We start from the raw sequence: 24,249 nt of genomic DNA, 5'->3' as shown, positions 1-24,249 counted from the left end.
GGCTCTAGAGCGGGGCTGGCAGAGAGGCTGGGGTGAGGCGCTGGGGTGGAGGACGGGGTCGGGACGGGGCGCTGGGCCGAGGCCCGGGTCTCAGGGAGGCCGCGGGAGCGAGTTCAGGGCGCGGGCTCCGGGCGGCTCGTGGGGGCTCCGGGAGGCGCTGACGTCAGGCGGCCCCTTAAATAGCAGCAGCACTGGCGCTGCCCCGGCATTTCCCGGGGACCGAGCGAGCCGGAGTCGCGCCCGCCGCGGGCTGCCGGAGCCGGCGCTAGGGGCAGGCGGGGGCAGCGTGCGGGGCCACCCCTCCGCCTAGGAGCGGGCCATGCCGGGGCAACCGGGCACGGAGCCCGCCTCCGCCCCGCAGCGCCCCGCGCAGCCCGGCCCCGGCCCCATGCGCCGCGGGCAGCGCCGCGCCGCGCCCCCCGGCCCCATGGAGCCATGGCGTGCGGGGCGCTGAGCGGCCGGGCCGGGCCCCCCTGCCCGCGGCTCCCGCGCCGCCTCCTCTTCCTGCTCACGCTGTCCCTGTCCGGCACCTACCTGTGCTACAGCCTGCTCCGCTGCGGCGCGCCCCTGCCCGGCCCCCCGCGCTGCCCGCCCGCCCGCAGCGCCGCCGCCAAGAAACTCCTGCAGGCGCCGCGCTCCTGCGCCCGGGAGCCGGGCGAGCCGCGGGCCGAGCCGGCTTGGAGCCGCCCCGAGGCGCGGCCGGGCGCCAACAGCTCCGCGCCCGCCCGGCTGGGCAGCAAGCGGCTCCCGCAGGCCCTGATCGTGGGCGTGAAGAAGGGGGGCACCCGCGCCGTGCTGGAGTTCATCCGCGTGCACCCCGACGTGCGCGCCGTGGGCAGCGAGCCGCACTTCTTCGACCGGCACTACGACAAGGGGCTGGAGTGGTACCGGTGAGCGCGGCCGCGGGGGGGCCCGGGGGCGCGTGGGCTCCTCTCCTCGCCAATTCGGGCTGCTGGAGCCGGAGCCGCGGGCGGAGCTGTGAGCCCGGTCCCGGGTCCGCGCTCCCCGGCTCGGGGGTCCTGCCGCTCCCCGGACCCGCGGCACTTAGGGGAGCCTCCCGCCCCCCCCGGCTCGGGATGGAGGGGCGAGCTCGGGCCCGTCAGCAGCGATCGTGGGAAGCGGAGTCTGGGCAGCCCCCGGAGCTGGGATCCCTCAGCGCCCTGCTCCGTCCGGTCCAGTCCCTTCCCCGGGGCGCCCCCTTACCGCCCAGGGTGACCCGGCTAGGGAGCGCGGAGAGCCCAGTCCCGGCTCACTTGTCCCGGGCAACAGCTGCTAGTGCCGGGCAGGGCTCTCCGGGGGGCTGAGTGCTCAGGGGACTGGCCCGAGTGAGCCAGAGGGGAGGGGGGCTGGGACCCTGGGTTCCTCCTGGGCCATCTGCCCGCCCCTGCCTGGTCCTGGCAGCTCCCCCCAGCCCTGCTCCCTCTCCAGTCTGCATCCTCCCCCCCTTCCTGGGAGGGGGCCTGTCCAGGGGGCTGGTTTACCCCGGAGAGGGGCACTTTGCCCAGCGGGGTGGGGGTTGTAAGACTAGCCCATGGGTGGGATGGCAGAATCTCAGGACCTGGGGCCAGCACCCCTTGGGTTTTGTGCCAATCATTCATCAGCCTGTTGCTTGACTTCCCTGGGCTGTTGTGTGAGGCCTGCGGCCTGTGAGAGGGTCACAACACCCCTCTGTGCTTGTGCCTCTTCCCAGCGGTGCCCCACACCAGCAACACCCAACTGCCCCTGCTCCAGTGCCTGGGACCCCCCACGCCTGGCAGCTAAAGGCTGGCCCAGCTCACCCTTGGCCTTGGCCGCTGGGGTGTGCATTGCTGGTGGCGCGACCCTATTTGCCAGCTGGGCGGGGCCCCCTCGGCTGCCCACCTCCTGCTCCCCCGGCCTGCAGGCCCAGCTGCTGCTGGTGCCGATTCTCCTGTGCCCTGCCGCTCGTCGGCTTCCCGACCTCGGCCGCGTGTGGACGGGCCGCGCTGAGCCAGTGAGGGCAGCTCCGGGACGACGGGGCAGACTAAGCCCCGGGCTGTCTGGGAACCGCGGTGGCACGCAGGGCTACGTTCTGTGCTCCCAGCTTGGGGGCTGCTGCTGAGCCGTTACTTGCTACCCGGACGCTCTCTGCCAGTTGCAGGCTGGCGGGTGCTGCAGGGTCGCTGGGGTGGGGCTGTTACATGAGCCCTGCTCAGGGCTCTGCTCTCCTGCCAGTGGGGTGCCTGTGAGCCAGGGGCTCCGCGGGACTGTGTAGGAGGGCGACTGTGGCCTTGGCAGCTGCAAAGGAGCCACGCCGCAGGGAAGCGCTTCCTGCACTAGCGGGTGCCTGCCGGAGCAGCCTTTGGAACGGCCCTGTGAGTGGCAGCCCCCCCCACCACAGACCTGCCCTGCCCAGGGCTGTCGGGCACTCCGGTGTGAGTGGGGGCAGGGCGGTATTGGTACCCTTCCCGTCCCACCATGTGAGGTGCCCTCGGGAGGCTGTGCTGGACCGGTAGGATCACCAGGGCTCTGTGGGGTCGGGGTGGGGGTGGGGGGAGGCCAAGCGGTGCTATGTCCCTGGTTGCGTATGGGGCAAACCGAGCATCACCCCCATCCTCTGGAGCTAGAACTTTCTGGGAGGCTCCTTCCTTCCGTCCAGGTGCTGGGCAGGGGCGCAGTGATGCGGCCCCTGAGACTGGGCGGGCCCCAGCGCTGGTGACCCAGGCTCTGCACTCAGGCCGTGCTGCTGCAGCCGTCATACGTGGGCCATGCTTGAGGGTTTCTCCGTGGCCCTCGGGGCTGCAGCAGCGCTGGCGCTTTCAGGAGGAAAGGGGAGGGTCTGGCGCGCAGGACGGGCGCTGCCACGGCTGCCCCTTGGAGGCTGGAAGGTCGGCTCCAGGTCGTGCTGCGCGGGGCTGGGCAGGAGACGTCTGGGAACACGACTTTCATCAGAAACTGCGGATGTGTTGAAAGCGACACCCTTTGTGGGGCACAGACATACTGGCATTTCTGGTCACACACACACACACACACACACACACACACACACACACACACACCCCGTGGCTATTGGCTAGTCTGGGATTGTGATCTCTTGGTGTCCTGGTGCAGAACGGGCCCGTTTTAAAAGAACCGTTTTCACAAAGTGCGAAAGCCTGTTTCCTGCCCAGCGCTCGCGTGCCGGAAAGGGGAGCCGCCCGGCTGCGAAGGGGTCGGCTGGTAAGAAGACAGGCCTGTTCCAAGTCAGACGTGTGGGATCCCCGGGTGTCCCGGGCGAGGTGTCTCCGGGCGTGACAGGCGCGTGCTGCTGCCCCGCACGGGGCTCTGGAGCTGCGAGAGGGCCGGTGCGGGGGTGTTGCTAAGACCAGAGGAAGGAAGAGCCGGTCTTAGGGGCAAGCTTGGTCACCAGAAGGCTTTGGGGGGGGCTTGGTCACCAAAAGGCTTTGGGGGGGGCGCTGGCCCCTGAGACACCGCCGGGAGGGAGAAGAGCTGCTGGTGCTCGAGGACAGTGGGGGCACAAGGACACATGGATGGGAACTGGACAGGGACACTGCTGGGAGGAGGGAGGCTCGGCGGGGAGGGGGAGGGGAGCAGCTGCCTGCCGTATCTGGACGCTGCCGAAGGGCTCGGTGCTGTGGAGCAGCCAGAACCGGGCCCAGCAGGTCCCTCCCGGGCCTGCGCTCCATGGGCCTGAGGCCCCCGCAGCCCGTGTTCCTGGCCGGCTGGGAGCCCGGCTTGGCCTGTGTCTGCGACTCCAGTCCCCGGCGATGGCCCTGGGGGAGGGCTGTGTCCCCGCGGGCCGAGGGACCAGGGCTCCCTTCCTGGCTGGCAGCGTTAGAGCCGCGGGGTCCAGCCCGTTCTGACGCAGTCGCCACGGCCGCGAACGAGCCGGCCCAGTGGCCACGTGTGGCCAGCGTGTCGGACGCTGCGGCTCCAGCGTGAGCACGGCCGGGGGAAGCAGCAGGCTCCCCGAGCAGCACCTGCCCGAGCTGCCAGGGCCCCGCTGCACCTGCTGAGCCTGCGCGAGGCTGGGAAAGTAGAGCATCCGCCCGGCGCTATAAATAGAGCAGGAGCAGTCTCCTGCCGCTTCCCACAGGGCCGCCAGCCCCCGCCCCGCCAGGCGCCTCCTCGCGTCGCTCCTGCCCTGCTGCTGGCCTGGCCGGGGAACGGGGCAGCCGCAAGGCCGGAGCTCTGCCCCCTGGGGATCGCTTGTGCTTGCTAGTGTGTCCAGCTCCCTTCCCTAGCTCCTGGCATCCCCCCCCCCCCCCCAGGCCGTGTGCTCCCGCTCTCTGGGTCTCACCTAGAGCAGGGCTGGGGGCCGGATGCAGCCCCCAGCTGGCCTGGATCCAGCCCCCAAGCCTCAGGGCTCCCTCCCCCCAAGTACTGGGGAGCCCATGCCTATTGCACGGCTGGCGCGCCCAAAATCTTCTAGCCGGGCCCCCAGGGTCTTTCTCCTTCCCAGGCGGGGGCCGTCAGCGAGGCGACAACCCTTTTCCTTTGGGTCAGCGTCTCACTTTGTGTGGCCCCGACTGGTTTTTCTGTGGGTCCGCGGCCCTGACCCGATACAGGTTCCCCGCCCCATCCGTGGTGGCCGAAACGGACCCTTCTGCCAGCGGGGCCAGGGCCGGGTTCGCCGTGTAGGGGTCCCTCTCCCGCCAGCCAACACAGAACTGGAGCCCTGGGAAATTCACACCCTGCCCTGGGCGCCCCAGGAGGCCGGGCCCCCCTCGCGCAGTCCGAGCGGCGGGAGAACCCTTTCGGAGTGCGGGGGGGGGGGGGCGAGGGGAGAGGCCGGCAGCCGGGTTGCAATCAGTGCTGGGCCGGGGCTGGATCCTTGCCCTGTGGCGGAGCTCTGGCCTGCCTGGGACAGCTTTGCCAGGAGCAGCTAGCGATCTCCATGAGTCCATGTGCCCTCCTCCTGGGTAGGGGCGAGGAGTGCTGCTGGGGGGGCAGGGGATCCCCAGGCTGCTGGGGGGGGTCCCCAGGCTGCTGGGGGGGTGCAGGGGATCCCCAAGCTGCTGGGGGGGGCAGGGGGTCCCCAGGCTGCTGGGCGGATCCCCAGGCTGCTGGGGGGGCAGGGGATCCCCAAGCTGCTGGGGAGGTGCAGGGGGTCCCCAGGCTGCTGGGGGGATCCCCAGGCTGCTGGAAGGGGGGGGAATCCCCAATGCTGTTCCTGGCAGCTCTGCAGGATTCCCCTTCTCATGCTGAATCTTCCACCTCCTGTCAGCTGCCACTTACTGGGGTGTTGTGGAGCCGGCGGCTCAGTGCTGCGCCCACGGGTGGGAGCGGGGCGCCGGCGGGGGGTGCGCGGGCAGCATGTGCCGCGTGCACTGGGCTGAGCGGCGTGTGAAGCTCTGGAGACCGGCCCTGGGCTCTGACTGGGACGCCCACGGGGGGGTGGCGACTGGGCTGCGCTATGGACCCTGGCTCGCGAGGGGGCCAGCACACAGCTGGGGGATGCGGCCGGGGGCCGGCCAGGGCTACTTGCCGAAGGGGACCTGGCCAGGTCAGTGCATCGTGTGACCAGCTCGTGTCGGCCCCGGCCCCAGGAGAACGCTGGATTCCCCTCCCTGTGGGCCGGCAATCAGTGAGTCTGGGTGCCTCCATCCTGTCTCCACGCCGGGGGCCGGGAAGGATTTGCCGGCCCAGCCTGATGCAGGACGTGCCCCAGAGACGTGTTCCAGCTCTGCTCAGGGCCCTTGGACAGGTGTGATGGGCTCTCTGTAACCCGCCTACTCCCCGCCTGGCCTTATCAGATGCCAAAGGATGGGCCCAGCTAGCTCCTTAGGGTGAGATCCAAGGTGTAAATTGCCCTGGAAGTGCAGCTGGTTCTTAGGGACTGGGGGAACCTGTTGGGAGGTGGTGGTGGGTTCTAACCTCTCCCCTGCGTGAGGTGGGGCTGGGGGGGGGTGACGTAGTGGGGGTACCTGGCTGGTTTCTATGCTGCTGGCTCTGGGGTAACCCCCACTGGCTGCCGTGGGTACCACGACCCAGCAAAACAGGATGAGTCACTATGCAAACCAGTATGGCCAGACACCCCCCATGGAGAGGAACAAAGGAAGGTGGAGGCTGCCCTGGCTGGGGGGCAGGGCTGGAAGAGGGTTAGTTAGTTGCTGGCTAGGAGCATGGAAGAGACAGCCTAGGGAAAGGGGCTGGAGTTTAGGGGCCCAGTCTCCCCCATCTCAAGGGGGCCTGAGGCATCCTAGCCCAGCTCTGTGACCAGATTACATCTGTGCTGTGCTGTATCCTGGAGAGGCAATAAACTTCCTTTATTCCACCGGCTGGTGCAGTCTGTTTGTGCCATTTCGGGGTGCAGGAGACGGGGGACCCCCAACGTGCCATCACACTGGTGTCAGGGGTGGGATGCACTGCACCCCGTGGATGGAGCTTCCAGCGGTGAGCGACAAGGCGCAGTAGAAGCAAGAGCCCTGGAGCCAGGCGTGCTGGAGACAGAGCGAAGCGGTTCCTGGGAATCGTGGGGCGCTGCAGCACTAGACTGGTGAGTCTGCACCGAGGGGCCCAGTGGGCAGATGGCCTACGCCCGACTTTTGAAGGCAGAGCTGGTGGGGCTGTGCAGAGAGAGGGGCTTGCCTGTGCGGAAAGCAACCAAGGCCCAGCTGATTGCCCAGCTGGAAGAGAATGAGCAGTCAGGTTTTGGGGGGGAGGTTAGGTCCATAAAAGGCTTTTAGCCAGGGGATAGAAATGGTGTCCCTGGCCTCTGTTTGTCAGAGGCTGGAGAAGAGTAGAAGGAGAAAAATCGCTTGATCATTGTCTTCGGTCCACTCTCTCTGGGGCACCTGGTGCTGGCCACTGTGGGCAGACAGGCTACTGGGCTAGATGGACCGTTGGTCTGACCCAGTCTGGCCGTTCTCATGTTCTTAGGAGGAGCAGCTGGATGAATGGAAACGAGAACCAGACACAAACCAACTCTTCCTTGAGATCCATAACGGGGCTGGGGCCGTTGTTTTTCCTTCCATCCGCCGTCGGCCCCCTGCCCAGGTCAGCCTAAGAGAGACTCAAGGGCTGGGTTAGACTCAAGGCATTTCCCCCCAGATGGCACCAGAAAGCGTGCCTCCCCCACCAGCCCGTTCCCCCATAGCAGCTTTCTCGGGCTCTGGCAATGAGGGGGTGTCGGGGGAACGGCCCCCGCCCTTCCCGTAGCCCCAGATCTCCAGGCTGCGCTCACACGCACGCTGACTGCTGTCTATTTAACGACTTCATAGCCAGTGCCCCCTGGCCTTCCCAATTCCCCTCAGCCTCCTTAAGCCACCTCATTAGCTGGAAATCCAATACAGGCAGGTGGTGTCAGACAGGGCTGTGTTGAGGCAGCAGAAACCAAATAGTCGGTGACGGGGGGCTATCGATTCGTTACCAATCCCGGTGAGCGTTCGCAGGATTTGCTTCCCTGCCGTGGCGCTAACCTGCCGGCCTTCCTGGAACACAGGCCCTGGAATTTGCCGTTCTTCCTGGAGCCGGGGCTCCGATTGCAGCACGAGGGGTTCAGTCTGCGCTTGGCCGCGCCACATGGCCAAGGCTCCGGCCGCTGCGTGTTCAGAGCTGGCTTTCCTGGCAGGCAGGGCCGCGCGCTCAGCCTGCTTGGGGAAGGCCCACTCTGCCGTGCCGGTGCTGGCTGCACAATCGGGCTCTGCCGCTGTTCTGCGGGCGGCGAGGGAGTCGGAGCGGAGTCCGGGTGACTGCGGTGGCACCGTCGGGCGAGGCGCCTGCGTTTCCCGCTGGTGCCAGCGGATCCGGCTCTCCAGCCAGCCAGGGAGCCGGGCTGTCGAGTCGGACGGGGCCGCTGTTACATGGCGCATTCGACCTGTAACCCAGGTCTGTGCTAAGACGCACCCTGGGCTGCTGCCCGCACGGACAGACCTTGGCAAAGGGCAGGCTGCTCCCACACCTGGGGCCTGGGGCTTCTATCCTTAGCGAGGGGGGGCAGGAAGAGAGGGGCTGCAGCTGCCCGTTGCTGTGTGGGCCAGGCCGGGGCCCTCCTCCTGCGTGTGGAGTCCCAAGGCCGCCTGTTCTCCTGTCAGGCACAGATGGGCACATGCGCCGCCCCCACCCCATGTGCATTGGTATCTGCTGCACCTGACACTGAGTGGATAACGACTCTCTCAAACGAGCTGCTAATGAGGGAATAATTACAGCAGCTGGGGCTTGTTAGGTGGTTTTTAATTACTATTATTTTCCTGGTTTGTTTCACCTACAAAAAATGGCTCAGAAATGGGGGGGCTGGGTTCTCGGAGGCGGGGTGGGGACAGGCGGGGGAGTGGGAGCCCCAACAATCTGCCTCGTAACCCCTCCTTTCCGGTGGCTGAGCAGGCAACGCGGGGCTGGTGCCAGATCTGAGGGCTCCGGGTGGGTCTGAGGACAAAGGGAATCTCTGGTGCTCTCCTCCCTGTCGCCGAGCCAACAGCTGCTGCTCTCCCTCCCCCCCACCCCGGGGACTGGACCCCTGTGCTGGGGCCGTGTCTGCATCCCACGAGCTGCACCCAGGGGTGCTGGCAGGACAGAGCTCCCGTGGGCCTTTCTCCACCCGGAACGAAGGGCTGAGGTTCCCATCACGCCCTGGGGCTCTCCTGCCTGGGAGCGTGTGCTGTGGAGAGCAGCCCTGCCCTGGCTCTGGGGTGTGTCTGGGGGAACCAGCAGGTCAGATGCTCTGTGGTGAAGTTTGCTCTGGTCTGTTCGCCCTGGTTTCTGGCCCCAAACAAGCCTGGGCAGGTCGTGTGCCTCCCTCGTTTGTCTGCTCCTTCGTAACGAGTGTGCGGGAGCACTGTGAGCCAATGGGCTGTTGGTGTTTGCCGGTGTCTGCGCCGGGCGCTTGGCCGCCTCGTCCGATGGCAGGTCTGTGCCCCGGCAGCTGGGTGCTGGAACCGGGAGCGTTTGCCGGTGTCTGCGCTGGGCACTCGGCCGACTTGTCCGATGGCAGGTCTGCGCCCCGGCGGCTGGGTTCTGGAACCGGGAGCGTTTGCCGGTGTCTGCGCTGGGCACTCGGCCGACTCGTCCGATGGCAGGTCTGCGCCCCGGCGGCTGGGTTCTGGAACCGGGAGCGTTTGCCGGTGTCTGTGCTGGGCACTCATGTGACTACGCATTGGGGGTCCCCCGTCTCCTGCAGCCCAAAATGGCACAAACAGACTCCACCAGCCAGTGGAATTGAGGGTGGTTTATTGCTCCTTCAGGATACAGCACAGATGTAATCTGGTTACAGGAACTGGGGCTAAGAGGCCTCAGTGCCCCCTTGAGATGGGGGAGTCCCAGCCCCCCTCCCCAGTTCCTTCTCCCCTGCTTTCCAGCCAGGAACTAACTCCCTCTCCTCCAGCCCTGCCCCCAGCCAGGGCAGCATCCACCTTCCTTTGTTCCTCTCCATGGGGGTCAGCTGGCCAAACCAGTTGGGATACCCTCTTTGCACAGTGACTCATCGCTTGTCTGCTCGGTGGTGCTACAGACAGCAGCCAGAGAGTCAGCAGGTTCCCCCCACTACGTCACAACTCAGCCACCTCGTCCGATGGTGGTGAAGTGTCTGTGAACGTTGGTCTGAGTGTTGGGTGACGAGTGAAGGAACCCACGTGAAGGCGGCAGCGTCTTTGTGAGCTGCACGGTGGGGGGGGCTGCTACAGCCTTTTCGGCCAAGCACCGTGGGGAATAAAATCTCCCTGCTCCCACCTGAGAGAAAGAAGGCGGGGGTTTGGCCGGGCTTCTCCAGCCGGTGTCCGCTCCCAGGCAGGACCGGCTCCGTGGGAGGGGGTGGGGTGCTCGGCCAGCCGGCGAGGGGCCATGTCGGCGCCTGTGGGGAGAAAGGGGACGCGCTGGAGGTGCTATCGACGGAGGGAAAGGGGGCAGAGCCGTGCCCACTGCACACGCCAGGGGCGGAGGCTGGTGGCTCTCTGCGCTGGAAGATGGGCGGGGGGGGGGGGGGGGACGCGGCCTTCCAGTCGCTAATGCTGGTGTCTCTCACTCCTGAGCACTAAACACGAAGGGGCCTGGGGAGCAGCTGCGGGTGCCGGCGTAGGGCCTGTGCACGGCCAGGCCTGCCGCTGCTGCAGCCGGCTCGGGCAGCGTTATTCCCTGCACCTCTGGTGTGCAGTCTGCTGTGCTCCGTCGGCGCTGGGCAGCAGGGACCTGGCAGCCTCGTGGCTTCTTGGCACCGCCCCGCCCTGCCTGACCCTCCCTCGAGCTCCCCGGCCTCTGAGCCAACTCGGAGCAGTGAGGGGCCTGGGGCTGGCTCGGACAGCACAGCACCGCCTCGTCTCTTCCTGCCCGGGGGGGGGGGAGTAGCTGTGGGGCTGCAGAGGCCAGGCCCTGTCCCACGGAGCACCCGCCTCCGCACAGCAAAGACAGCCCGTCTCTGCTCCAGGCCCCGCGGCGTGTGCCACGAGGAGCAGCCCACGGGCCAGTGTAACAGCAGCCGAAGTCTTTGTTCACGGCCAGTGCAGGCCCCCGGCACACTGGTTTTGCAGGGGCCGGTAACGAGGGGCCGTGCTGACAGTGGGACGCGGGTCTCCCGGCCTGGCTCAGAGATGATCTTTGCCGCTAGTCGGCTGCATTTTGTGGGCTCAGCGATCCCCCGTGCTGGGTGCAGCCCGCGCTGGGCCGCCGTTAGAGACGCCAAGTGTCTCCTTTCGGGGACGCGCGGCGCCGTTCTCCTGTATCTCGCATCATTGATTGCACGTGTAATCTCATTCTTAAACACGTGGCGCGAATAGCACACGGAATGACGCGCTGGCCGCCCCGAGCCATTCATGCGACAGCCGTTTCCGGAGTCTGTGCCAGCGGGTTGTACTAGCGAGTCCGGGTCAGTGCTGCCCGGCTCCAGTGTACGGCAAACACGCGTCTGGGGTCAGCCGGCGCAGCAGTGGGGCTGGCACTGAAGCAGCGTTTCCTGACCGGCATCCCGCGACAGGGCTCCCATTCTGCAAGTGTGGGGCTAAAGCTGGGCAGTGGGAAAGGCGGGGTCAGCCAGGCCCACGCTCCGGGGGGAATAGGCCGGGTGAGCCAGACCTAGGCTCTGGGCCTGGGGGGAACAGGCCTATTAATTTGTGACTCCCTTTGGAGACTGCACAGAGCACCAGAAACCCTGCGCCCCGGCAGGCCGCTTGCAGCCCTGAGGCCACGCTTGGGCTAGTGGGAATTCTGCCGGCGCCGGCAGTGCAATGTCGTTAGTAAAGGGCGAGAGCAGAGAGGGGTGAAGCCCTGAGTCCCCAGGAGTCCAGCCTGTGCAATCCGCGCACAGAGCCGGCCCGGCCCAGGGCTCGGGGCGCTCCGCTGGGGAAGGGCGGACAGCCCTGCAGGGGGTGCTGCTGTTGGGGCTACATGCAGGGCGCGGGATCCAGCTACCGAGCAAGCGTGCTGGTCTGTGTCCCGCGGGGCCAGGCCACCTCCCGGGAGGGGCCCACATGGCCCTGCCCACCTGGGCGAGTGGCCGGGCCGAGTGCAGCCCGGGGCAGCCCAGCGCCTTCAGCTGGGCTGCCCGTAAGGCTCCTGCCTGCCGGGGTGGACGCCCCTTGGGCTGCCTTGGGGCTCGGACGGCTTCGCGCACACAAGGGCTGGGGGGTTCTGGAGTGGGGGCTGCGTCTGCACGGCTGGGAGCCCTGAGGGCAGGTGCAGCAGGAAATGCTGTGGGCAGGTGTGACGGCGCGTCGGGGTCCCCTGATCCTGCAGCCCCGAAGCAGCCAGAACAGACTCTGCCAGCCGGTAGAACGGGGGTTATTGCTCCTCCGGGATCCAGCACAGATGTGACGTGGCTACAGGAGTCAGGGCCAGGATGCCTCAGCCCCCTTGAGATGGGTCCCTGGGCCCCTAGACCCCCAGCCTCCCTCCGGCGTCCATCTCCTTCATGGTTCCAGCCAAAGACTGCCCCTCCCCCCACACTCACTTCCTTTGTACCCTCCCTTCCCTTAGCCGGTAGGACCGGTTCGGTCACTGTCACGGGGGCCCTCCAGGCGCCCCCCGCTGGGCCGTGCTCACAGACAGGCCAGTAGGAGTCGCCCACAGCCCAAGCCTAGCAACCAGCAACGTACGGACACTACATCACAGCAGGGCAGTAGGGGGCGCTCTCCTCTGAGTGCCTGTGGGTGCTGGCGCCCCCCGTGGGTAGCAGGGCACTGTGCGGTGGAAGGCCTGCTCGCCCAGGATTTTCCCAGGAGTGGGCTGATCACCTGAGTCCTGGCCAATCCCACGGCGCCTTCTCCAGCCCTCTGGAAGCATCGGTCGGGCAGCGTCCTTTCCCAGCATGCACAGTCCAACCCGGCCCCGCAGAGGTGCACGTGGGGCGAGCGTTCTCCCCGGGTGGGATGCCATTGAGCCCAAGAGGCTGACCCTCACTCCATCTCCCTGGGGCCAGAGCAAAGCAACCCCAGTGGTGTGCCCGCTGGGGCTGCCCTGCCAGCGAGATGGCTCCAGCAATGGCGATTTCCCTAGGTCAGGGGGGTGTGAACCTGCCACACGGTGCCCGTTGTCCCATTGGTAGCGATGGTGCAGGGCTGGCGTCCCGTTCCCCTGCCTGCGTCGCACGCTTCCTCTGACTGTCGGGGGCGCCTGGCGTCTCCCAGCCGTACGTGATGGGTCCCGGCTGGATGGGAACGAGTCTCTTGCCTGGGGCAGGCTAGTCCAGCTGTCAGGGAGCTGAAACCCTGCTGGTGCCCTGCCTGGCCATCCCCAGCCGCCTGGGCTGTGAGCAGGGGGGACCCAGGCTGTGTTTGCAAGCGCCTCCCCTGTCCTAACCTGGGCGTGTCTTTGCTTGCAGAAGCCTCATGCCCCGGACGCTGGGCAGCCAGATCACAATGGAGAAGACTCCCAGCTACTTTGTCACCAAGGAGGCCCCCCGGCGGATCTTCAACATGTCCCGAGACACCAAGCTGATCGTGGTGGTGCGGAACCCCGTCACCCGGGCCATCTCGGACTACACGCAGACACTCTCCAAGAAGCCCGAGATCCCCACCTTCGAAGGGCTGTCCTTCCAGAACCGCAGCCTGGGGCTGGTGGACACCTCCTGGAGCGCCATCCGCATCGGGATGTACGTGCTGCACCTGGAGAGCTGGCTCCAGTACTTCCCCCTCTCCCAGATCCTCTTTGTCAGCGGCGAGAAGATGATCACGGACCCGGCGGGGGAGATGGGCAAGGTGCAGGACTTCCTGGGCATCAAGCGTGTCCTCACGGACAAGCACTTCTACTTCAACAAGACCAAAGGCTTCCCGTGCCTGAAGAAGCCAGAGGGCAGCACCTTCCCGCGCTGCCTGGGCAAATCCAAAGGGAGGACTCACGTGCAGATAGACCCTGAGGTCATAGAGCAGCTCCGGGACTTCTATAGACCGTATAATATTAAATTCTATGAAACCGTGGGGCAGGACTTCAGGTGGGAATGAACGTCCCGGCGCAGTGCGGCGGTGAGGGGAGCCTGCCGTGAGGGTGGCAAGCTGGAGGCCACCGTGACAGCCGCCCCCTCTGCTGGCCGTCGTACCCTTCCTCGCGGGGCTGGCGAGCGTGGCTTGCGCCCCCTGCGGCAGGTCCGGCTCTTGCAGGCCGAGGCCCACAGAGTGGCCGCGTTATGTCCTCCAAGCCCACGGACACGGCCAGGCCCTCGGCAGAGTCGGTCCCAGCAGGCGCTTGGTTTTGACGCTGTGATTGGTACCCGCTGGGCAGCTGTGAGAGGGCCCCAGGGGCTGGGGGAGAAGGCCTGGGGCCATCTGCTTCGTAATAACAGGTGGTCGGTGCTCACATCTGTTGCTGCGCAAACTGCTCGCGCCTCTGCCTGGCACGTACGTTGTGCATGTTCCGAACAGAACCCGCTGGAGCATTCCCTGGGCGAGGGGAGGGTCGGTCTCTCGCCCCCTCCTGCAGCTTAGCGGGACGAGGACGGGGGCCCCACGCCCGCGGGGTGAGACGCCCGGGGCTCTACGCCCCACGGGGAGCCACACATCCCAGGCTGGCGTGGCCTCTCCGTCTTACCATGGGTCCCCGGAGCGACGTGTCGCCAGGAAGCTGGGGAGGTGAATGCTTGAAAAACAGAATGTTCCAACCACATTGTGATGGTCCTTTGTCCTGGGAATAAAGCACAGATTTGCTGGTACGGGTCATTCTGCCCCCGCCCGTGACTCCGGGGAACGGAACAGTCCGTAGTAAGGCGCCTCTCCTAGGAGTGGTCTTTGCAAAGCTGACTTGCGTAAGGCGGGGGCCTCTCTGGGCCTGGCCTGCTCGGAGTGGGAGGGCTGGGCTCATCCGTAGGCGCCCCCAGCACACGTGGGAGCCTGGCCCCTCCGGCGGGAGTCGTGGGGACTTGGCTGACGTAGAACTCGTCCCGGGCAGGGGCCCCCAGCCAGCCCCCTGGCTGCTAGCGCAGGCCTGCTCCCCGCCCTGGCTGGCCCACCCGCAAGCCCCTGCCGACGGACACACAGCGCCCTTAAAGCGTACTGAAGCGGGGCAGTACCGTCAATGCTGCCACCAGCAGACAGGCTGGGGGGAGGCGCCTGTCTCCCTCCTGGGGACTAGCGCTGGGCTTCCGGAGCGGAGCGGAGCCGTGACCACCTTCATGTTGGCCGGCGTTTGCAGGGGGAATAGGCAGCGGCTGAGTGGCCAGGGGCTGGCAGGTGACTCCAGGCTCCCAGCCCATGTCTCCAGGCCCCAGGGGCTTGGCCCAGACCTCAGTTTCGCTTGCCCACTGTGACGGACCAAGCCGCTCTGGGCACAGCTGAGGGCGTCTGCTCAGGGCGAATTGCTCAAATCCGGGGCTCCTTACAGCCCCCAGACTGGTGACCTCTCCAAACAGGCCACAAACCAGTCTCACAGAGCGCTTCAGCTGCCTGCCTGAAGCCTCACGAGCAAAACCCCTCCGACACCCCAGCAATATCCGTGCCCCAGATGGCCCCGGGCCTATACACAGGTGGGGGGTCCTAGCACCCAATCCCACCTACCCCGAACAAGTTCTGTCCGGTTCCAAGAAACCAGCCACGGTCCCTGGTCAATTTACCCTTGTGTCACGGGCAAAGGGCCTTCGAAGGCAACTGCCCACGCGCCAGCAGGCTGGCTCCCAGCCGTTCAGCTCCAACGTGGACAGCTGTACTTTCACCCCCACCATTCAACAGTCCCACAAGGCTCCCTGGCGGGTCTAAAGCGCCAATCCCAGGATGGAAACGCAGGTTTGTGCTCCCATCCCTTCGTTTAGACGGTGCTGAAGCGTGAAATGACACCGCTGTTCCTGGTCAATTTCTACCAGTTACTACGGATTTACACCTGGCACCTCCGCTGTTCTCTCAGGGGCTTAGGAATTCAAATGAGAACGCCCTGGGGTCTGTACAGGTCAGGCTGATTCGGACGCCCCCTCTGTCATCCCGAGAGACGCCACTTCAGGCAGCAGGCCCCTCCCCGCCCCCCAGGGAACTGGCCAATGTGTCCACATCCAAATCTTGTTCAGAGACCGTTCGATTTCCACAGGGTTCCCACCCAGACTGGCTGGCAGCTCCCCGCCTGGCTCCACTGCCACCCGCCAACCGGCCTGCCGCGGCCCAAGGCCCCCCAAGGCTCCAGGGGCTCTGAGTCCGCGGCAGCTGGCTGCCCTGGAAGGGGGGCTGCAGGCCCTTTGCCATGCTCCATGGGGCTTGCTCCAGATGGAATGGAACCAGACTCCAGAGCATCAGCGTGTGCCAAGGGGATCGCGGCCCCTGCCCTGCTCGGCAGGGGAGCACTGGTGGGGTCTGCTCACAACCAGCTCCTGATCATGGCCACATGGTGAGTGACCGGCGCCGCATGAGGACCGGTCGTCCCCTTTTACAGGGGCCAGGCCTGCGATGGCCGCTCCCTTGCCTGGGCTCGGGGTGCCACACAGGACACCTCCCAGCCCCACAGAGCAGGGGGGAAAGGAAGCTGCTCCACCTGGGGGTGTGTGACGGACCGGGCCGTGTCTGGGCACAGCTGAGGACGTCTGCTCAGGGCGAATTGCTCAACTTCGGGGCTCCTTACAGCCCCCAGACTGGTGACCTCTCCAAACAGGCCACAAACCAGTCCCACAGAGTGCTTCAGCTGCCTGCCTGAAGCCTCCCGAGCAAAACCCCTCCGACATCCCAGCAATATCCGTGCCCCAGATGGCCCCGGGCCTCATACGCAGGTGGGGGGTCCTAGCACCCAATCCCACCTACCCCAAACAAGTTCTGTCCGGTCCTAAGAAACCAGCCACAGATCCCTGGTCAATTTACCCTCTGGACCTTACCCACAAATCACGCTGGGCCAATCCTTTAGAATCTAACATCTAAAGGTTTATTGCTACAAGAAAGAAAAGCATGAGAGTGAGGTTTCTAAAGTATCATTCATTACATGCATCGAATCTCCCAGTCCTCGATGCAGGCTCTAGCAGAGATGTTACAGCTGCTGGTTTAAAAGTCCTTGTTGCGCATCCTAGATCAGGATGGGTCCACAGGTCTTCCAGGCTCTTCGATCCCTGCAGTGCTGCCTCTGGGATGAAGTGCTGAGCTGAGTACCAAGATGGAGTCAGCCACATGGCCTCTTTATCCCTCCTTCCTGGTCTCTTCTTGGCTGCAGCAGGTTACCTGGCCAGCGGCCTATCCCTGTTCCCTGCTGGTAGCCCTTAGGTGTCGGTCACCGTTCCCGAGGTGTGTCCTTGGCCCATTGAGAGCCATTGTCCCACAGGGCCTTGCTAATTAGCATGTCCATAGGCCGGGCTCTGCCCAATGCTCAGCCACATTCAGAGAAATAGTCAGTAGCCACACAGATTACAGATTCCTAACTCCACACACAGACATTATACAATCACATGACCAGCGTACATAGGATTAGCAGACAGTGAGCTTCTATTCAACACCCCACATGGCCCCTTTTATACCATTTTTGGGGCCAACACCCCCACCTAAGGGTGCAGCAGGGATCTGGCTGCTTCCCTCAGATTTGGTAATGTGACAGGGTGGTGCCCTGGCAAGTGTCCGACTGGCTGGGGCGCTCGGCTGCAGCTGCTCCCGGCCAGGCGGGTCTCCCGGGACGCCCTGCAGGTACTTTGCTAAGCAGCAGGCAGCCCGGCAGGTGAAAGGGGCTGGCTGGGGGTGGACGCCTCCCCCACTTGGGGCAGTCCCAGCCCTGAGCCCAGCTGCCCCCCCTGGCGCCGCGTGTACAGGGTCTTCTTCCTCTGGGAGCGAGGGGCCAGTGCCCAGCTGGGGCCATTGTCCGGCTGCGGCTGAGGCTGCTGAGGGGAGGGCAGAGGTGGGTGCAGCAGGTTGTGAACTTTCCCCTCGCGCCCCGAACGTCAGAGGAAGAAGAGCTGCAGTGAGCTGGTACTTGCGGCTGCAGCCCCCCCCCCCCCAGAAAGGGCTCCCTTGCCCCTCATCACCCCTACGCCCCCCAGCCCTGACTCCTGAACACCCCCCCTCCGCCTCCTACGCACTGCATGCACCTGTGCTCTGGCCTCCAGGAACCGGCATGGCCTGGCAGGGCCGAGCGAGTCCAAGGGCAGCCAGTCCTAGGCCAGGAGGGCGCCAGGCCGGGCGCCCGGGGGCCCTTTGCCCGCCAGAGTCGAGGCGGTTACGTCGGGTGCAGATGGGGCGCGACCGTTCCGCAGCGGTGCAGGGAGACGCTGCCAGCAGCTCTGAGCCGGCCTGGGCTGCACCAGCTCTTCTGGCTCCCGCAGGCCCCGGTGCTTGCAGCCCACCCTCACGCCCCGTACCAACTCTTCCAGCTGGAGACGCCACCTGCTGAGGGGGGGTCGTCCAGCCAGCGGGGTGGAGAGCAGCTGGGAGGGGCCTGCCCACGGCCCCGCCCTCCTCCAGGAGGAGCCTGGGGTGCAGGCAAGGGAGGGGAGGCGCTAGCACACGCTGGGCCGACTGCTGCTGGTGCGGGGGACACGCTGTCCAGGCCCCAGGCTCGGAGGACATGGATCGCGCAGGGCCATGTAACAGAGGGGGATTCCGGGGTACCCCGAGAGCGTCACGTTGGGGAGAACTGCTCAGAACCAGGGCTACCTACAGCCCAAGGCTGGGGGTCCCTCGCTCTAAGGTGCCAAACCAGCCACACCGAGCACTGCTGTTCCCCCGCCCAGCAAGAACTCCCACAAGCAACCTCCTCAGACACCCCCACCTTCCCTGTGCCCCCCAGCCCCCCTTACACAGGGGCGAGGTTATAACCCATCCCCCACCTCCCTTCAGACACCCCAGTGCTCTCTGTGCACCCCAGCCCCCCCTTACACAGAAGAGAGGTTATAACCCATCCCCCACCTCCCCTCACACACCCCAGTGCTCCCTGTGCCCCCCAGCCCCCCCTTACACAGGGGCGAGGTTATAACCCATCCCTCACCTCCCTTCAGACACCCCAGTGCTCCCTGTGCCCCCCAGCGCCCCTTACACAGGGGCGAGGTTATAACCCATCCCCCACCTCCCTTCAGACACCCCAGTGCTCCCTGTGCACCCCAGCCCCCCCTTACACAGAAGAGAGGTTATAACCCATCCCCCACCTCCCTTCAGACACCCCAGTGCTCCCTGTGCACCCCAGCCCCCCCTTACACAGAAGAGAGGTTATAACCCATCCCCCCACCTCCCCTCAGACACCCCAGTGCTCCCTGTGCACCCCAGCCCCCCCTTACACAGAAGAGAGGTTATAACCCATCCCCCACCTCCCTTCAGACACCCCAGTGCTCCCTGTGCACCCCAGACCCCCCTTACACAGGGGCGAGGTTATAACCCATCCCCCACCTCCCCTCACACACCCCAGTGCTCCCTGTGCACCCCAGCCCCCCCTTACACAGAAGAGAGGTTATAACCCATCCCCCCACCTCCCCTCACACACCTCAGTACTCCCTGTGCCCCCCAGCCCCTCTTACACAGGGGAGAGGTTATAACCCATCCCCCACCTCCCCTCACACACCCCAGTGCTCCCTGTGCCCCCCCAGTCTCCCTCACACAGGGGAGAGGCTATAACCCATCCCCCACCTCCCCTCAGACACCCCAGCGCTCCCTGTGCCCCCCCCAGCCCCCTTACACAGGGGAGAGGTTATAACCCATCCCCCACCTCCCCTCAGACACCCCAATGCTCCCTGTGCCCCCCAGCCCCCTCTTACACAGAAGAGAGGTTATAACCCATCCCCCCACCTCCCCTCAGACACCCCAGTGCTCCCTGTGCCCCCCAGCCCCCCCTTACACAGGGGAGAGGTTATAACCCATCCCCCACCTCCCCTCACACACCCCAATGCTCCCTGTGCCCCCCAGCCCCCTCTTACACAGAAGAGAGGTTATAACCCATCCCCCCACCTCCCCTCAGACACCCCAGTGCGCCCTGTGCCCCCCAGCCCCCTCTTACACAGAAGAGAGGTTATAACCCATCCCCCCACCTCCCCTCACACACCCCCCAGTGCTCCCTGTGCCCCACCAGCCCCCTGCTCACACAGGGGCGAGGTTATAACTCATCCCCCACCTCCCCTCACACACCCCAGTGCTCCCTGTGCCCCCCAGCCCCCCCTTACACAGGGGAGAGGTTATAACTCATCCCCCACCTCCCCTCACACACCCCAGTGCTCCCTGTGCCCCCCAGCCCTCCCTTACACAGGGGAGAGGTTATAACCCCTCCCCTACCTCCCCTCTGACACCCCAGTGCTCCCTGTGCCCCCCCAACCCCCGCTCACACGGGAGAGGTTATAACCCATCCCCCCACCTCCCCTCTGACACCCCAGTGCTCCCTGTGCCCCCCCCCCCAGCCATCCCTCACACAGGGGAGAGGTTATAACCCATCCCCCACCTCCCCTCAGACACCCCAGTGCTCCCTGTGCCCCCCCCAGCCCCCTCACACAGGGGAGAGGTTATAACCCATCCCCCACCTCCCAACAGGTTGTCCCAGGCCCAAGGGAGCAGCTCCAGTCCCAGGTCAATGTACACCTCAGATCTCACGCCAAGAGCCGACCCTTCCGCATCCGCCATGGAACGGTTCATCACTAGCAGAAGGGAGGAAAAGGTTGGGAGTAAAACGTTGAAGGACCGAGAGGACTCGCCCCGTCACCGCCCGGGGCAGGCTCAGAGCAGAGACGGAGCAAACTGCCGTCTGGACGCCTCGGGGACACGCCCTTTGTCAGGCTGGGCCCGGGTCCGAGCAGCGCTGCTTCTGAAGTGCTGAGCCGGAGGAGACAGACGGAGGAGGCGCGAGGGCCCTTGTGTCCCTTTGCTCTCGCCGGGGGAAGGTACCTCCCCAGACGGAGCCAGGCACCCGGCCAGGCAGGGCTCAGTCCTTAGCAGCCCTGGCTGCTGTGCTGGCCTGAATGTCACAGCCACCTGCCTCGGCTGGCCTGGCCCCACGTGAGGCCCATTGGCAGAGAAGCTGCTGGTCACTGGCCGCCTGCTGCTGTGTCCCTGAAACAGAAGCGCAGCCATTGCTCAGGGCGTCCAGTGCAGACAGGGCACCTGTGGACGCAGCGCAGCCAGACTCCGCAAAGCAGCAGCTCTCCACAGACACCTCACTCGGCCCCCTTTGCTCAAGGCTCGGTGCAAACACAGCACTGGGCACAGCACTGGGTTGTGCGCTCACAACAGCGTCCTGGAACATGACAGTCGTTACTGGATACTGTGCTGGGATCGGACACGGCACAAATGGGCAGGGCTCTGGGCCGGGGGCAGATCAGACACAGCGCCCTGGGCCGGGGGGGGCGCAGATCAGACACGGCGCCCTGGGCCGGGGGGGGGGGGGGGCGCAGATCAGACACGGCGCCCTGGGCCGGGGGAGGAGCACAGATCAGACACACATCAGAAGCTCATACAACTGCACATCCACTAATGTGATCTTTGCCATCAAGTGCCAGCAATGCCCCTCCGCCATGGACACTGGCCAGAGTGGACAGTCTGTGCTCCAAAGGAGACATGGACACAAATCAGACAGCAGCAATGGGAACACACAGAGACCTGGAGCGGAGCATGTTAACCTGCCTGGACACTCAAGCACGGGCGTAAAAGTAGCCGTCCTTCAACAGAGGAACCCTGCCAGCCAATGCCAGCGTGAGAGTAGAACTGACGTTCAGCTACAAATCTAATACTGTTCCCCTGGGCATGAACAAAGACAGGAACTTTAAAGAGGAGCAGTCCCATGGCACCTTTCTGAGCGACTAACCAAAATAAATGGAACCATGAGCGTCAAACTTTGATTAGTCTCCCAGGGTATGTCTACACTACCCTCCTAGTTCGAACTAGGAGGGTAATGTATGCATACCGCACTTGCTAATGAAGCCCGGGATTTGAATTTCCCGGGCTTCATTAGCATAAGCGGGGAGCCGCCATTTTTAAATCCCCGCTGCTTCGAACCCCGTGTAGCGCGGCTACACGGGGCTCGAACTAGGTAGTTCGGACTAGGGTGCCTATTCCGAACTACCGGTACTCCTCGTTTCACGAGGAGTAACGGTAGTTCGGAATAGGACCCTAGTCCGAACTACCTAGTTCGAGCCCCGTGTAGCCGCGCTACACGGGGTTCGAAGCAGCGGGGATTTAAAAATGGCGGCTCCCCGCTTATGCTAATGAAGCCCGGGAAATTCAAATCCCGGGCTTCATTAGCAAGTGCGGTATGCATACATTACCCCGCTAGTTCGAACTAGCGGGGTAGTGTAGACATACCCCCAGGGTATGTCTAGACTACATGGCGCCGTCAACGGAGCCCTGTAAACTAGTTTACCCGGCATAGGCAAAGAAATGTGGATTTAAATAATCCCCGCTTCATTAAAATAAACATGGCCGCCGCGCTGCGCTGACGATCAGCTGATCCGGCACAGCACGGCAGTCTAGACACAGATCTGTTGGCCGGGGAAACCTTTGCCGACCGATTCTGTAAACCTTGTTTCACGAGGCATAAGGGATTGGTCAGCAAAGGCTTCCCCAGCCAACAGATCTGTGTCTAGACTGCCGTGCTGTGCCGGATTAGCTGATCGTCAGCGCAGCGCGGCGGCCATGTTTATTTTAATGAAGCGGGGATTATTTAAATCCCCGTTTCTGTGCCTATGCCAGGTAAACTAGTTTACAGGGCTCCGTCGATGGAGCCATGCAGTCTAGACATACCTAAAGGGTTTGTCTACACTGCAGCAGAAAATCAAAGCTACCGCTGTTGATCTACCAGGGATCGAATTCGCGGTCGAGTTAAGACAGCAACTTCAAAGTGAGGGGGCTCTCTGGTGGATGCTGGTAACGCTCATTTCACAGGGAGTAAGGGCAGTCGGAGGGAGAGCGCTCTTCCTTCCACTCCCTGCAGCGTGGACAGCGTGAAAAGCCGAGTTACGCTACTTCGACTTCAGCTACATCATTAACGTAGCTGACGTTGCGCAGCTTAATTTGGCTTTGTCCTGTAGTGTAGACATGCCCTAAGGTGCCACAGGGCTATTCATTGTTTTTAAAGTTACAGACTAACACGGCTGCCCCTCTGAGGTTTTTAAAGACATTAACTAGATGGCGCATTATAAATTCAGTCTCCCCTGCCTTTAACAACTGCATGTGTACCTCAAAAGCTAAGACTGGGACACATCCCATTGCCTTACTTAGCCTCATTAGCAATTGGCAGGTACTCTTTTTGCTGTTATATATTTCTCTTGGTTTCTGTTATTTCCACTCCATGGGTATGTCTACATTACCACCCTAGTTCGAACTAGGGTGGTAGTGTAGACATACCCCAACTGAGGAAGGGGGCTTGCTCATGACACGCTAGAGTGCTATCTAGTTTAGTCAGTGTGTAAGGTGCCACAGGACTGCTCGCTGTTTTCGCTGTATGGCCAACGTGTCACTTGTGTAACTGGAGCCGACTATTGACTTGTGAAGGGAGACAGGGCACCTTGCTGCAATCGACTGTGAAGACTTGATGAAAATGTCCAGAGACGGGGACAAGGCCGACCTTTGGGTGACTTGATTAATGTGTGTGCCAAGTCCAAAATGCTAAACCGCGAGTGCCCGGCGCGGGGGCGCTGGGTTTCAGTAATAGGATGTCAGAACTAAAGTTCAGCTTGTAGTGAAATAGCACTGCCCTTGTCATTATAATAGAGGCTCCCAGCTGCTCCCCCCCGGGGCTGCCCAGTGTACACATGTCTCCGAAGCCACGCTCCGCTGGAATTTGAGAAAGCAGCCCTGCGCCAGCTGTAAGTCACGTTAACCCTCAGCAGCCCAGCCATGCACGGCGCGTGAAGGCTCGGCCAGAGAGGGGGCGTCGGAGGGAAATGCTCAAACATGGCCCTTGCCAGCTCATTCGGCTGGGGGCTGCAGACAGGCCACAGAGCAGCCGGGCGGGCCGGGAGGCCGCGCTGTAAGAAAGGCTCCGCGGACCCTGCTGAACAAGTGCATGGGCCCCAGATCCGACCCCTGTGCTGGAGGTGTCCAACGGCGGCTGGTGCCATCTGGCTGGGATGGGTTAGACACAACAAGCCTGGGGGGGTCCAGGTGACCCTCATGGTCCTGTCTAACCCGCTGGCTCCTTGATTCTCCCTGCAGCCCCTTTGCACTGGCCCACGTCAAAGGCTCTGCAACCCTGGGTATAATGGGAATCTTCAGAGACTCGTCCTGACTCGTTTCTGCAATAGAGACCAACCCTCAGTGTGCAGCCCACGGGCAGAGGCCACGCCAGCTCTACCTGGGACACAAAGGCCATGCTGGGTGCAGCCCACGGGCAGAGGCCACGCCAGCTCTACCTGGGACACAAAGGCCATGCTGGGTGCAGCCCACGGGCAGAGGCCATGCCGGCTCCACCGGGGACACAAGGGCCATGCTGGGTGCAGCCCACGGGCAGAGGCCATGCCGGCTCCACCGGGGACACAAGGGCCATGCTGGGTGCAGCCCACGGGCAGAGGCCATGCCGGCTCCACCGGGGACACAAGGGCCACGCCAGCTCTACCAGGGACACAAAGGCCATGCTGGGTGCAGCCCACGGGCAGAGGCCATGCCGGCTCCACCGGGGACACAAGGGCCATGCTGGGTGCAGCCCACGGGCAGAGGCCATGCCGGCTCCACCGGGGACACAAGGGCCACGCCAGCTCTACCAGGGACACAAAGGCCATGCTGGGTGCAGCCCACGGGCAGAGGCCATGCCGGCTCCACCGGGGACACAAGGGCCATGCTGGGTGCAGCCCACGGGCAGAGGCCATGCCGGCTCCACCGGGGACACAAGGGCCATGCCAGCTCTACCAGGGACACAAAGGCCATGCTGGGTGCAGCCCACGGGCAGAGGCCACGCCAGCTCTACCAGGGACACAAGGGCCATGCTGGGTGCAGCCCACGGGCAGAGGCCACGCCGGCTCCACCGGGGACACAAGGGCCATGCCAGCTCTACCAGGGACACAAAGGCCATGCTGGGTGCAGC

The 24,249-nt window shown here is 64.4% G+C and overlaps 1 protein-coding gene across 1 annotated transcript; it reads left to right on the top strand.

Annotated features, from left to right (window-relative positions):
* The first annotated feature begins 240 nt into the window (after positions 1-240).
* HS3ST2 (heparan sulfate-glucosamine 3-sulfotransferase 2) lies at positions 241-14,033 on the top strand. Its single transcript, XM_075899949.1, has 2 exons — positions 241-890; positions 12,704-14,033. Exons 1-2 carry the CDS (start codon positions 436-438, stop codon positions 13,320-13,322), a joined length of 1,074 nt encoding a protein of 357 aa, XP_075756064.1. The 5' UTR covers positions 241-435; the 3' UTR covers positions 13,323-14,033.
* The last annotated feature ends 10,216 nt before the right edge of the window (positions 14,034-24,249 follow it).

The sequence above is a fragment of the Pelodiscus sinensis genome, chromosome 16, assembly GCF_049634645.1.
Source record: "Pelodiscus sinensis isolate JC-2024 chromosome 16, ASM4963464v1, whole genome shotgun sequence".
Classification (NCBI taxonomy): domain Eukaryota; kingdom Metazoa; phylum Chordata; order Testudines; family Trionychidae; genus Pelodiscus; species Pelodiscus sinensis.
This window is presented reverse-complemented; position numbering and strand designations above follow the sequence as displayed.